The sequence below is a fragment of the Brachycentrus maculatus genome, unplaced genomic scaffold, assembly GCF_059751285.1.
Source record: "Brachycentrus maculatus isolate JH-2025_06_01 unplaced genomic scaffold, ASM5975128v1 h1tg000760l, whole genome shotgun sequence".
NCBI lineage: Eukaryota > Metazoa > Arthropoda > Insecta > Trichoptera > Brachycentridae > Brachycentrus > Brachycentrus maculatus.
This window is the reverse complement of record NW_028281489.1, coordinates 34,147-49,665: the sequence shown is the minus strand read 5'-3', so window position 1 is coordinate 49,665 and position 15,519 is coordinate 34,147. Positions and strand designations below refer to the sequence as shown.

The window sequence follows — 15,519 nt, the reverse complement described above, 5'->3', positions numbered from 1 at the left end:
TTTGATATTTCTTTTTCTCGTTTATTTTATTCTTTATTTCGTTTTTGTTTCTGGCAACTTGTTTATTGTTTGTCCTTTGTGGGCTTTCTTTTGTGGAGTGGAGCTTAGGTACGGATATTCTTTTTATTTTTTAACAAGGAGAAACTTTCTGACGTGGAAAAAGGCCTCTAACTTCTGAGGTACTTATATAAATTGTACCTACCCATTCCCCCTTGTACCTTCCTGCCTACTAAAATAACTCCCTTTATACAGGGGTGTAAAATGATGAATAATTTTTATATTATTTTTTGACATCTCATCAAAAATGAAGAAGAATATGGAAGTCTGGGCATTTACGGGGCTGACGACCGTCACATTTAAGTGATCACTTTACACACGTGTAACACTCACCAATTACTCAAATTCTCGGATGTTCTATAAATATGAACCAATTTTGAAACATTGTTCTTGAATCACTAGAACTACACTCGAGACATCTATTTACATGTGTGTAAAGTGATCACTGAAACCAGCCTATGATGGCCGTCAGCCCCGTAAATGCCCATACTTCCATATTCTTCCTCATCTTTGATGAGATGTCAAAAAATAATATGAAAAATACTCCTATAATTAGAGATAATCTAGATTTGTGAACAAGTATTTGGACACATTCAAAATGTTGTAAAAAATATTAAACGAAAAAAAAAACATTTTAACTAATCATAATAAAACAAAAATGATACAGTTTTATCAACTTTTATTTTATTCACCAGTGACCGGGCTTCACTATCAGTGTAATGATGTCGGTTACGTCGAAACCCGGTCACCGGCCAAAAAAAAATAAACGTATAAAAATATAATTTTTGTTTTGTTACATAAAATGCAATTCCAAGAAGAAATATCAGTACAATATGTCCATGACTGATCACCTTGGTTTCATGTGATCAACGGTCATGTAAATTCTGCATCGATACGATATAGTGCCATATGTACCACTGAGGGGAAATAATTGTTTTTTGGACTTGTGTAGGTACCTGTAGGTATTTTTTTTTTCGATTTGGTGTTTTATTTGTAGATCTCCATTTTAATTTAAAAATTGAATATTAAAATGAAATATTTTTTGAGTCAACTAAAATTTTGTGACAATAGTTTCGCCTTGTTATGACATTTTCAAACGAATGTGCGAATGTGCGAATGTGCATATAATAAGGCGAAACAATTGTCACAAATTTTATTTTGATGTGTTTTTTTAACAATAAAATACAAATTTGCAGATTCAAAAATCAGTATTTCATTTTAACATTTAATACATAAATCTTATTTTTTTATCCAATAGAACTTGAAGTAGGTACTCAAAGTGTGTAAAAATGTTGGGAATAATATTGTCTGTTATATTTTATTGGATGCTTCAATTAAAATAAATTATAATACTCCCACATACAAAGAGATATCCCATATTTCAAATTCAAACCTACTTTACGTTTCCACAGTAGACAGCCATTGAAAAGAAATATAATTTATATAAATAAAGGTCCATTGTGTTAGTTTGTGAGTGGTTTTGTATAGAAAACAGACGTTAGGGGTGTAACCGAAATGGACTAAGCGACAAAAAGAATAATCACAATTCCAATTTAAAAAATAACTACACTTTCATAATAGGAATCCCAGAGGCCTCCCTTGTAATCGTTCCCTTATTCCGACCAATCCGGCGAGGGGGCGGGGACCCGCGCCGCTCTCCCATTGGCTACATTAACTTCAACTGTTTACATTTGTATCTCTCACGCCTCTAATACAGTTTCACGTTCGGCGAAGCGGGACGGATAGATAAACTGTGTCCACAGACGTCACTTCCCGCGCGGTAATGTTAGGTTATGTCAGTCAGTTCGTAATGACAAGCGAAGGCGGCTTGCTGCTATTCAAACGCATTTTGACAGTTGCATTTTGCCGCGTACGAACTGTGCTTGCCGTTTCGTAAACATATTACGTTTTTAAACGTAATTTTGGCACTGCCACCGTATAAAATTAACATACATACGAGACATTTAACAAAGAAAACTGTGTAATAATAATTTAAAATAAGTGACATTAACGAAAGATATCTGCCTCAGATAGATACCCATTTTTTTTTACTGTTAAAAAGAGACATTGGTGACCAAAAAACTTTGCATTTTCTTCAATTAAGATTCATTCTGAAATAGAAGACAAACAAGTGTTTTTTTTATCGTTTTAATGTGAATTTAAGTATACGATTGAGTGCTTATATAAACTGATATTCAAATACCGCAAATAAGCAAATTTTATTTCTGACTGTTGCTTTTATTGTTAAATTAAAGTAACATAATTAATCGTAAAGGTATCATTACATATTACAAACAAATCGATAAAAAAAGTGTTTTGACAGTTGCTAATTGTGAAATTACTGTACAGTAATAAATCAGTTTCTATCATAAAATACTGATAATTGCAGAGTTTGTAAAGTTTACTCGTATTTCTATAAAAAAAGTGTCTTGACTGTTGCTAATTTGTTGTGAAAGTACTGTAATAAATCTGTATCTATCATAAAATACTCGTCGAAGTACTGTACGTACTGAAAGTACTGTAATAAATCGGTATCTATCATAAATCAGGTTAAATTAGGGTGAATCGCGTGATAGTGAGTGCGTTGGTAATATGGGATACTGAAGCCGTTGGACTTGGAGTTTGTACAATTCTAGTTCGCGATGGAAATGTCTCTTCCCAGCGGGGTGGATGTGTCCCAGCTGGTGGCTCAGCATCCTGTACTCGGAGCTCTTCCTCCCGCATTCTTCCTGCGAGCTTCGGAGAGATATCAGGTGCTGCCTTCAGGCTGCTATCAGCCACACGTGGTTTGCTTTTGTACCTCCTTGTAGATCTTAGTTTAAAAAACATCTTTCCAAGGGCCCAGCGGTGGGCTGCAGGGGGCTCGCAGGGGCTCGCGTGAGCCCCTTGTTAAATTAAGAGAAATCAATATTCTCTGATTAAATCAGTAATTTAACATAAAAAATATGTCATACCTATCTATATTTTGTCGTTTGATGTGATATGAATTATTTTTTATTGTATTGTATTTAGTTTTTATGTATTTTGGATACTTAAAACAAAAATAAGCACGTCCCCCCATCACCCGCGACCCCCTTGTTAAAAAATTGGCAGCCCATCCCTGCAAGGGCCTAAGAGTTTAAAAAAATGGAATAGCGTTTATTATTTACCTTGCTTATTAAAATATCGCTTACTCCTTTCAAGAACGTCATAAATCAAACAACTTTATCTTTCGGGAGAACGTTTTTAAAGTTTTAAAATATAATACAATGTATTAAAAATAAATATCAAGCCACGTATTGAAATTTTTACTGTGCAACAGATCTTTTAAAGTAAAACCTGAATGTTTTTTCTCCATTTGAACAATATTTAGTATATTTAAAAAAAATATTTAACATTGCATTTTCTTCAAAATGCAAAAACAACACTTTCTGCCCTGCAGCGGGTAAATATTAAGTTAAAAATATGCCGCTTTTGCTGGGATATAGTACGTTTTCTGGGCATTCCGAAAACATGCAGAACTGAAAATTGACGATTTTTGATTTATGACGTTCTTGAAAGGATAGGTACAAGGTTAATAGATCATTGAGTTGATTTTTTTTCTTTTTACCAGGGCCTTTTTTAAACAAGCACAAGAACTCAGTCTCAACTCACCTCATGATTTTTAGTTGAAAAAAATACATATTATTTATTGATTCGACATTAACATTGTCAAATGACCTGTCGATTTATTTTTATTTTTATAATAAAACACTTGTATATCACCTTAATGAGTTTTATTTCATTACACGCGACTAGTTTCGAAGACTAACAGATTTTTTCATCTACAGGTGAAAAGTAAAACTAAAAATATGAAATAAAAATCATTAAATGGTTACACAAGTGTATAATTTTTAATTAATGTTTTACTTAGTAAATACTACGATATAGTGGTATTTACTAAGTAAAACATTAATTAAAAATGGATAGATTTTACCACAAAGTGACTGCCGAATCAATATAATTGTTATTTGAAAAAATGTATTCAAATATCATTTAAATATTTATTACAATACCACATTTTATCATTTCAACGAATCATATAAATACATTTTGTAAGTACGTAAGCACCAAGTTTTTTTTTTTAAAATGTTTTTGAAAATTAAGAAAATATACATTATCCGTGTAAAAAGGTGCCGGAATGCCGTTTCACCGCGTAACATGGAAAAAATCCTGCTTCTAACTAAATAAAGATGTTTTATTTAAATCCGTGTTGGGAATAGGAGGGATAATCTAGTGTGGGGCAGCATTTGCGCATTGCTGGGAGAAAACCACGTAAAACTCCTTAGGAGAAGGCGGACTGTTGACTGTTATCGGCACACCTTCCTTTCTAGAAGAGGGTTCGGCATTTTGTGTTCTAGCTTGGGCTTATGAGTGAACAATAACAAAAAGGCTTAGGGCCATACTCGCAATCAGAGAATTCATTCAGCGTTCGGCAACACTAGGAGCTTAGAGTAGCGGACTCTTGAGTAAGAGAAACTCCGCGACACTAACCTTTTTTTCTTCTAATAATGCTGAGTCGCTTAGGCTCACAGAAATAGTGTGAAATTTGTGTTTTTTTAAATAATAAAAAAAAACACAAATATTCCTCTGTTCTTTAAATTATTTTTAGTAAACACACCGTTTTTTGTTTTTTAGAATATGCATTAAAAAAATATGTTTATAATATTTTTTAAATCATTACCTTTCAATAACTATTTTCTTTTTAAAACTATATATGTATTTCGAAGAAAACCTTATTTTTTGCGATGTTTAAAAAAAATCAATCACGTCAAATGTTACTTGGGTTTAAAGAAAGTTAAGTTGCTATTTAACGTATGCATACGTAGAGCCCAATGCATTCTGCATCATTTTCAAACACCGTATGTGAAGCTAAATCTAAATTTTAGAGTTGTGTCCTTGGGACGTTGGTCGTTTTCTTTAAAAACTTACATTACATAAATTTAACTGGCTATATGGACGATCTTGTAATTTTACATTAAATCCAGTTTAACATAACATCACGGAAAATAAATAAATCAAACACGGATTGCTTTGATATCTTGACACTACGTTACATTCGAATACTCATGTGTTTTTTATGTACACCAGAAAAAAGTTTGAAAAAATATTTTTCTGCAATGGCAGCGCCATCTATTGAAGATAATATCAACACACACATAACTAAACATTGCTCTTGGCGGACCATGTGCTTATTGCCAGTTGCTGTGACTTTTTCAATGTCTTCGATTGCATTGTTGTTTTATAGATTTTCGATATTTTCATTGCTATAATTGAAGTTAAGCATACTTATTAGAAGTTTGTGCTTATATTTTCTTTCATTTCCGTTAAAACAGACTGACCCGCATCAAAGTGTGGCCGGGTAAAGCTAGTTAATAAATGAAAGCATTTTACAACAGATTATATTAAAAATTATTTGCTAAATTATCTTTTAATATTTTCATTACTTCAGTTAAAATTAAGCGTTGTAGAGTAAATTAAGCATATTAATTAAATTTTCTTTCTTTTCCATTTGACCGGAATGAGCTACAGCAAAGCATGGCTGGGTACAGATCGTAAATAAATGAAAGCATTAATAATCATGTTAATAATCAAAATATGAAAAAATATTTGGTAAATTATATTTGAAATAAGAAAAATGTGTGAGTTTATGCAGTATTTTACAAGATTTGTTTTCAATAAAATATCAATGATAAATATGACACTATTTGATACAATACAGTCCGCCTCCGTAGTGTAATGGTTAGCACGCTCGGCTACCGTTCTGGAGGTCCCGGGTTCGATTCCCAAGGGGGGTAAAATAAATACAAGTGATTTTTTCACTGTAATATTTATTCAATATTACCATGGACTGGTACCTGAAGCGGAGGGCTGATCACCTTTCCTTCATGTGTAAACGATCAAGATAACACTGCGTTTATATGACACAGTGCCCTATGCACCATTGGGGTGCGGATAAGGGTTTTATTTTATTTATTATATATATTTGATACAATATATCAATGATATGTATAAATATGATGCAATATTCTACAAATGTTACTTCAAATCAATTTCCAAACGTTTTTCTCCAGAAAAAACTTACCTTACTATTTTTTTATAAAATCTCGCATAGCATTAATGTATTTTTTTTTCGTTTTTAGGGTTTAAAACACCTGACCACAAATAATACGGAGGTAGGTATCTGCTTACATATGTAAATATTTTTTTAAATAAATTATTTGCTCAGTTGTCTCCGTTCAATTAAGATTCCAAATTATTTCGCATCATTCTTCATAATTATGATATCTAATTGATATTGATTTAATCCTTAAAACATTGCGCAAGTACATAATTGTTATTGTAGGTGAGTAGATAGGTAGGTACCTACCCGACTAAGTGTATATTATACAAATAGAGTTATCAAGAAACATCGCACGTAGCTTGTTTATTGTCTGTGACCAGAAACTCTTTATTTGCGAATTTTTTATCTATGAAATTACATTATAAAAAAAAGGAATTGATTTTTTTTCTATCGTAGATAGGTAGTTGGGCGTTCATGCGAGCGTTCTGGAGGTCCCGGGTTCGATTCCCAGGGGGGTTTAATAAATATAAGAGATTTTTTCACTGTAATATTTATTCAATATTACACTGGACTGGTACCTCAAGTGGAGGGCTGATCACCTTTCCTTAATGTGTAATCGATCGAGATAGCACGAGAGAACACATGGATAGCGTTTATATGAAGCAGTGCCCTATGCACCATTGGGGTGCGGTAAGGGATTTATTATTATTATTATTAGATAGGTAGGTACTAGTGTTAAAAGCATTTTTTTTCTTTATCCTGTGAATATCATTGACTGAAAAAAAATAGTTGTATGTGTGCCTCCGTATTGTAGTGGTAAGCGCGTTTGTCTACCGCGCTGGATGTCCCGGGTTTGATTCCCATGGGGGGCAAAACAAAAATTTGTACCCAATGGTGCACAGTGAACCATGCCGTATATAAACAGTGTTATCTTAATCGTTTTAAACGAAAAAAATGTGATCAGATCCGCGCTTTAGGGTGATATTAAATTAATATTAGAATGAAATATTCACTATTATTTATTTAGACTCTTCTGGTAATTGAACGCAAACCTCCAGCACGGTAGCCAAACGCACTGACCACTAAACAACGGAAGCGGAAAAAATACACTAAAACTAAATTTGTGGATTTAAAAAAATAGTGCCATAAAATTTCTGCAAAAAAATCAAAATGCAATAAAAAGTGAAATATTAAAAAAAAACTTTTTTCCTGTTCGTACGGATATTGTGTTTGTAAAATAAAATCTCGCTTACAAATAACTTATTTAAATTCTGAAAACATTATACATAATTTAATATTTTATACATCTCTCACTCCTTTCAAGAACGTCATAAATCAAAAATCGTCAATTTTCAGGTGTGCATGTTTTCGGAATGCCCAAAAAATGTACTATATCCCAGCAAAAAGGCATATTTTTAACTTAATATTTACCCGCTACAGGGCAGAAAGTGTTGTTTTTGCATTTTTAAGAAAAGGTATTGTTTAATATTTTTTTTAATACTTATACTTCATATTTTTCAAATGGAGAAAAAACCTTCAGGTTTTACCTAAAAAGATCTGTTGCACAATAGAAAGTTCGAAAAATGCCTTAATATTTATTTTTAATACATTGTTTTATATTTTTAAACTTTAAAAACGTTCTCCTGAAAAATCACGTTTTTTGATTTACGACGTTCTTGAAAGGAGTGAGCGACATGTCATAATATCAACATTGAAGCATAAATAATTTATGCTTTGTGTACCTTTTTGTAGCTTAGCTTTTTTATTACCTCGGAATTATTTAAAATCTAATCAATATCCTTTGAATTTAATATGATATAGACCTTCTAATGGTAAAAGTTACTTCGTCCGTGTTTGTACTTTTTGATGTGCCAAATCATTGTTACATTCATGATTGTAAATACTATATTTACAGTCCAGATATATTGGTTTATCCAACATAGAAAAATTAAATAAAATCCAGTAAAAAATCTTTAACTTTAAGGAATTTCATTTTTCCTTTTTTTGCCATCTTTAAAGAGTAACACTTCTTTAATCTGTTACTAAAACGATCTACGCTTTTGTATATCTTTTTAGTTTCACCTTCAATACTTTTCATTTTATATTTGATACAAGTATATGTAATACAAGATATTTGATTGATTGATTTCGGATTTTGACGTGTATTGCTTTATTTTCATTAAGCTTATTTTTTGACATCTCATCATAGATGAAGAAGAATATGATTGTCTGGACATTAACGAGAATTACGACCGTCATAGGCTGGTTCAAGTGATCACTTTACACACGCGTAACATTCACTAATTCTACATGATTGACAACAATACTACTCAAATGCTTGGTTCTATATACTCGTATATGATCCAATTTCGAAACATTGTATTTGAATCACTAGAATTTCACTGGAGACATCTATTGGTGAGTTAAAGTAGCTTATTTTGTTTTTTTTTTCAGAGGACTCCAAAATGCGCTCGCTGCAGAAATCACGGGGTGGTATCAGCCCTTAAGGGACACAAACGCTACTGCCGATGGAGGGACTGTGTATGCGCCAAGTGTACCCTCATCGCAGAGAGACAGCGAGTCATGGCCGCTCAGGTTTGAACTTAACCTGTTTTTGAATTGGCTTACATCGGATACAGTATCCTTGATAAAATCTCATTAACACGTTGATTGTCGGTCACGCGTGTACGCGTGATCCGGCCCGTCAGCCGATGGGCGATCACGCATTACCGCGTAATAAATATTTACACAATGTTAAACCTACTTAGATAATATTATGTATATTTGATTACGTATTTTTATCGATTGTTACGCGGTATGATCGATAATCCTGAAATTATCCGGAACATTGGTCTGTATGTTCCCGATAGTTACCTAAGACAGCGTCGACATAGATTGTTTCACATTCCTATACACAGGACCGACCTGCCGATGGTTATGCCTGCAGGAAGAGCTACCGCTATGTTGAACAATATCTCATTGGATATTGATCTGTTCCATGTGTCTGAAGGAGTTTTCCGAAGCGGAATTCTTCTACACCTTTAGCAAAAGTATTCTTGCTTATTTTCTCACTTTGGTTAATATATACGATTTAAATTTAATTTTGTAATGTGTAATTATAAATAAATAATAATAATATTGAATTGAATTGAAAAAATTAAAACTAAAGACAAATTTTATTAAGTTACATAAGCACAGTTAGAAAATATAAACAATTTTAAAGAAAAATAATAATTTGACCACCTCCTGAAATCCAGCTTTTCAGGTTGGCAATCAACGTGTTCGTTGGTAACAAAGTCGGGTAAACCGCGAAGTTATTGACACCTCACCTGTTATTGGCATGACTGATTGAAAATAAAATCCTTACAGTGTATTTTTTCTAAAGTATGGGATTATTGGTTGGAGTGGAACGAGTAATGCATCAATGAAAAAAGACGGACTCCCATAGAGGAAATATTCAACAAATTGCAATTTATGACAGGCAAACGATTCTACTCTAAAACAACCCTTACGTATGCATTTAAGAATTACTCATATACCACAAGAAAACACCCCCAGCAAAGCACATAAATCACAATCAACAATGCTCGTTTTTTTTACAAAAAAAAAGTCAGATTCTTTATGTTTTATTTAAAGATTACCTACTAATAATTTAAAATTTGTCCAGTACAAAGGAACAAATTGAAACTAAAAAAATAAAAATAAAACTTTACTCGCATTAAAAAGAACAGTAAAAAAAATTAATTTATCTAAGAATTTCCATCAATTTTCAATAAAAGGCGTCAAGGCAACTGGCGAGTTCAGTTCAGATGTTTATCTTATGTAACGCGAACGAGTCAATCCATGCGAGCAGTGCTCGTGTTGGCGCGATACGACACATGCGTCATCCACCAACACTATTCTATCGAAAGCATTAAGTGGTTACTTTTGATTCAGATTTTGTGGGTACTTTTTTCCGATGAGCGAATCGTCGTCGTCTGGCTGTAGGAATGTAATTACAGGATGCAGTTTATGTGCCCGACACAGGTGGCGCTCCGCAGGCAGCAGGCTCAGGAGGAGAGCGAGGCTCGCGAGCTCGGCCTCCTGTACGCGGGCCCCCCGGGCAGCGCCCCCCAGCCGCGCCCCCACTACAAGGACGACATGCACCAGCCGAGTGAGTGTCCCCCTTTACCTTGCCATTATTATCTATATTGAAAGCTGTCCCACCGCATGCCCAAATCTGATACAGAAGCATCTAGGCTTCCTTACAGATCTGCTCTTGCTAAGCATTTTTTAAACTAAGTTGCGAAATTGTATCCCGATTTTACTGTGAATTTACATTTAAAAGTTTTCAATGGTCAAGAAAAAATTAAAGCATTAAAATTAGAATTCAAAGTATGAATGGAATCTTTTTTCGATAAATATGAATTGAATTGAAATTAGGATATATTATTCTAAGTAGGTACTTAGTAGGTAAGTGATGTGACCACCTAGGTTGCGGGGTGCCCACGCCTGCTCAGTAGATACATATTAGTATAGCCGGTAAATCCAAGCAAGTGCCCACAAACTACAGTAATGTATGGCTATTTAAACACTTTTATAAAAACAAAGTTTCATGGCCGCAGATGTACCACGGTTATTTGTTCAAATCAAATAGCATTTCGTCTCCAGTGGCGTGTGGTATTTCAAAAGCTAAAACTCCATTACTTCGAAAATATTCCACTTCCAAAAAGTCGAAAATACAGGTTTTTACCTTCAAATTGGACGTCTTACAAATCAAATTCGACGCCTTACAAAACATATTGGACGTATAACTATAACTTTTTTCTGGATTGCTTACCACGTGGCGTTTGTGCACTCGGTCCATGCAATGCGTAGTATTTTATGATGTAGAGGGATACAGTTGCATTAACTCGGTCAACTTTAATGTAGAAAACCCTTGATGTCAAGTTCTAACGAAAATGTGGCTCATTTTTTATTATTTTTTATTCGGGGATTTACAGAATAGTAACATCAATCAAGTCATTCTCATAAATGACTAACACAAAATAAGTATTTGTATTATCGCAGTTATGAAATTCCACATTTGTAAATTTGTGAAAGTACCTGGAAGAAGGACGGGAAGAAGAAAAGAGGAAAAGGGAAACATCAATGTTCAAGTTAAAGATATATTGTATGAAACTAGGGACACATCACGATATAAATGTCGAGTTATAATGTTGGCGATCACAGCGCTGACAATGTCGAGTAGAACATGTCAAAATCCACATTTTCATCGTTAACCAAATCAGATGAACGATAAATATAGCAACTCTGTTTAGAGTATGTTCTTCTCGTGGGAAGCAAATTAATTAAACATATCGCTCACTCCTTTCAAGAACGTCATAAATCAAAAATCATCAATTTTCAGTTGTGCATGTTTTCGGTATGCCCAGAAAATGTACTATATCCCATGTATAGCAGAAGAGGCATATTTTTAACTTAATATTTACCCACTACAGGGCAGAAAGTGTTGTTTTTGCATTTTGAAGAAAAGGTGTTGTTTAATTATTTTTTTAAATATCCTAAATATTTTTCAAACGGAGAAAAAACCTTCAGGTTTTACCTAAAAAGATCTATTGCACAATAAAAAGTTCAATAAGTGGCTTGATATTTATTTTTAATACAATGTATTATATTTTTAAACTTTAAAAACGTTCTCCTGAAAAATCAAGTTTTTTTATTTATGACGTTCTTGAAAGAAATGAGCGATATGTCATGTTCTAAGTAATTGAATTAAAAATGGATGATAGGGAGAGTGTTTTATTACCATACCACAAAGTTATCAATGCTTTTAAGATACAAAAAAAGAACGTACACTCGTATTAAAGGATGGTACCTACTCCAAGCGCCGCGGGCCGCCACTGCGCGGTTTACTTTATAATACTTTCATATATAGTTGCAGAACATTGAAGTTTTCTATTGGACATATAAAGAGGAGTGTTTACACTAAAATATCTTTATTTGTTTAAACAAAGTGTGTCTTGTTAACTTGCGCAACGCTAATGGAGTCCACGGTCCGACTACTAGCAGCTCCACCGCGGCCTGCCTTCTCCCAGCGCACTTCTAGCTGTTGCCTGTTAGTTACGGCAAACATTATACTGTTTGCCTTCAGGGGTGGTCAAGTGGACTTAGCTGGACTCTAAACCTGACACGGATTCTCTTAGACCCATCGATCCGTCTTGGAGGCGATCGGCTTATGAGATTCTTGATTCCATACTCGGAAATCAGCTCAAAACTCTTTAAGGGAACTCGCAATCGGTATGCGATCGGCAGCGCTAGAAACCGGTCGAATATTTGCGCATAATTTAAAAAAATATATGTCGGAATTAGACTTTTTTCAAAGGATTTATATTTTATTTTTTTTATTTTATTTGGTCGGGAATTGTACAGCTTTACATATAAAAAAATGATAAAATAAACAATAGTTACATTAACAATAATAAACATTACATTACATTAACAAAAATAGTTACGTTAAAAAAAAGCCAATTAAACAATTCCACATATATTGATAAAATATTGTACAATTTTTTAAACTCCTTAATATAAATCGGAGAACGAAAAGTTTAATTCGAAATAAACGAAGTCTATTCAGGCCTAGATCTCGGGCGTTTAAATCACAACGCGTTCGGCCGCGCTGAGGGCTAGACGTGTGTTCAATAAATAAAAAAATATACCAACAAATATTGCAATTCGACTTTATATGAAAATATATTTAAAAAATATTTTTATAATTTTTTTAACTCGTTTCATTTCAATAACTCTTTTCTTTTCAAAACTATATATTTATTTTTAAGATGAACTTATTTTTTCAACACAAAAACGGTATTTTAAGTAAAAAATCAATTATGTCAAATGTTACCTGGATAAAAAAAAAAACATGTTTCGATTTATCGTATATTAGGCCTTAACAATAACTGTATTATTGATTCTAACTTTCGAAGTTTCCGGTCGGTATTCACCTTTAAGTTGCAATAACTCCCAAGCAATACTTTTCATTTTCCCTCGCCTCTAGCTAAGTCATCACGAAGCGGAATGGAAAATGGTCGACCCTTGAAACTTGAAAAAATAACGTAATTATGGCAACAACGTTAATGGCGTATACCAAAGTCCACTCAGCACTTCTCTGGCCGGAAATATTGCCGTTTCAGACCAATTATTATTGAGAAAAGTTGCTAGAATGTTTAACTATAAACACTGGCCCTTGGGACTACGAAACCACAGAAATACGCCTAAACCAGGATCGAATTTCAGATAATTGTAAAATATTATTTAAGTTTTACTTGGTAAATACCAATTCTTTTTCCTTGCTCTATCCCAACTTATCTTTGTAAAGTATACGGATCAGCTTTTCTTGTCCTTAAGTTGTAGGTCCTTCTATCATTTATAACGTCACCTAGGTCATGCATTCGAATCATGTTATCTTTCTGTAGCATCCATGATTTTTTTAGACTTCCCCTAGATGTCTTTCGAGAAAGATCCATAGCGATCTCCTGGTTTACAATATGTTCAGGTTCTCTACGTCCTATGTGTCTATATCATCTCAATTGCCTTTCCTCTACCTTACTATTGATATCACTTACACCCAGGCTTTCACGAATGCATGAACTCATTTTATCTCTAAGGGACACTCCAGCTGATCATCTAAGCATTCGCATTTCAGGAGTTTCTAGTAGTGTGTGTTATACATCGTCCATCATTTGGAGCCATAGAGGAGTGTGGGTTTGATAATTGTTAGGTAGACTTTTACCTGAAGCTTGGTTGACATTTTCGGGTCATAAAGGACTCTCGTCACGGTTCACTACTCTATTAGTAACAATATTTCTTAAAATGTATCGATTCGTGACAAAGATGTCTTCAAATATTCCCATAATCGTAGATGTACGCAGGGGTCTCTAAAAGCATCAAATAGCTTTGATTCTATTTATCCTTTCATTTTGACATTCTTTATGATCTTTTAACAGAATTTAAGCACAATCCGTACTGGTTTAATATTTAAATAATTTTCAGTAAGGAAAATACTAGTTTTATGAAGCTAATTCACCGAAATGACGGAATGATAAATGAAACTAATTTTTACTTTAATTTATTAACATAATAATACAAGTGCGAGGGTAGTCGAAAAAATGATACTGACAAAACATATTTTATTTATTGTTTCGGCATTAACTTTGTGGTAAGACATGTTACAATGATTAAAGAAAACACTTGTTTTTTACCACTTGAGTTTTATTATAGACTACATGTTTCAGAAGCTAAACTTCCATCATTCAGGTCTGTATAATAACTGATAATAATAGTTAATATACAGACCTGAATGGTGGAAGTTTAACTTCTGAAACATGTAGTCTATAATAAAACTCAAGTGGTAAAAAACAAGTGTTTTCTTTAATCATTCTGACAAAACATTATTTAACCAAAAGAAGTGTGTTTTTTCATGTTTTTTTTTCTTGATTAGATCATTCAATCTTTTGGGGATCATCCCCATTTTTCTGTTTGTTGTTTTATTTTTTTTTAAACAAACAAAATACAGCAGACATGCGTTTAGAGATATTCTCAATATTTTTCTGGCACAAATAGAGATTTTGAGTTCACACATAACATATGTAACGTTTTCTTCTTCTCTCGCCATGTACATACGTGTCGGGTTGTGGTCCCGTGGTTAGTGTCGCGGTCTCTTCAAGTCAGTTTCTCGGTTCGAACCCACTCTGCCCCAATTTGATACCTACTACTACTACTACTACTACCATCACGCCATTTCCCCGCAGGGGTAGGCAGAGAGGATGGAACGCCACACTCTTCTGCCCTGACATACACTCCTCGCCTCCTTCACATCCATACATCTAGTCATACATGCCCTCCGATTACGCAGACTTTTGACACCGCTAGATTTTAGGTTCTGATTGATCTGATCGTGCCAAGTCTTTTTCGGTCGTCCACGTTCTGTTTTCCCTCTCACATTCGCCACATATATTTTCTTAGTCATTCTCTCGCTATCCATTCGCTCCACATGTCCATACCACCGCAAAGAGCTCTTTCTAATCTTTTCAATTATTCCTCGTTCAGCCTTACATTCCTTTCTTATATCTTCGTTTTTAATTCTGTCATACAATGATTTTCCACACATTCGTCTGAGGGAGCGCATTTCAACAGCATTCACTCTGCTTTCATCCTTCCTTTGCCAGTTCCATGTTTCGCTTCCATACATTATACCTATTTCTAATAATGAGCCGCTCAAGCTCACAGAAATAATATGAAATGGAAATATTTGCGTAAATAATGAATAACGCAAAAAATGATACCTAGCTAAAAATGGGTCCGGAATTTAAAATACTTATAAATTTCGCATGTAAATACAT

The 15,519-nt window shown here is 33.7% G+C and overlaps 1 protein-coding gene across 1 annotated transcript in view; it reads left to right on the top strand.

Moving 5' to 3' along the window:
• The first annotated feature begins 1,901 nt into the window (after positions 1–1,901).
• Positions 1,902–15,519, top strand: part of LOC148300266 (doublesex- and mab-3-related transcription factor A2-like) — a 46,980-nt gene continuing 33,362 nt past the window's right edge. The window contains exons 1-3 of the mRNA XM_088275039.1: positions 1,902–2,843; positions 8,594–8,734; positions 10,166–10,292. Coding sequence (XP_088131165.1) covers positions 2,700–2,843; positions 8,594–8,734; positions 10,166–10,292 — 412 coding nt within the window. The 5' untranslated portion in view covers positions 1,902–2,699. The remainder of the gene's footprint in view (positions 2,844–8,593; positions 8,735–10,165; positions 10,293–15,519) is intronic.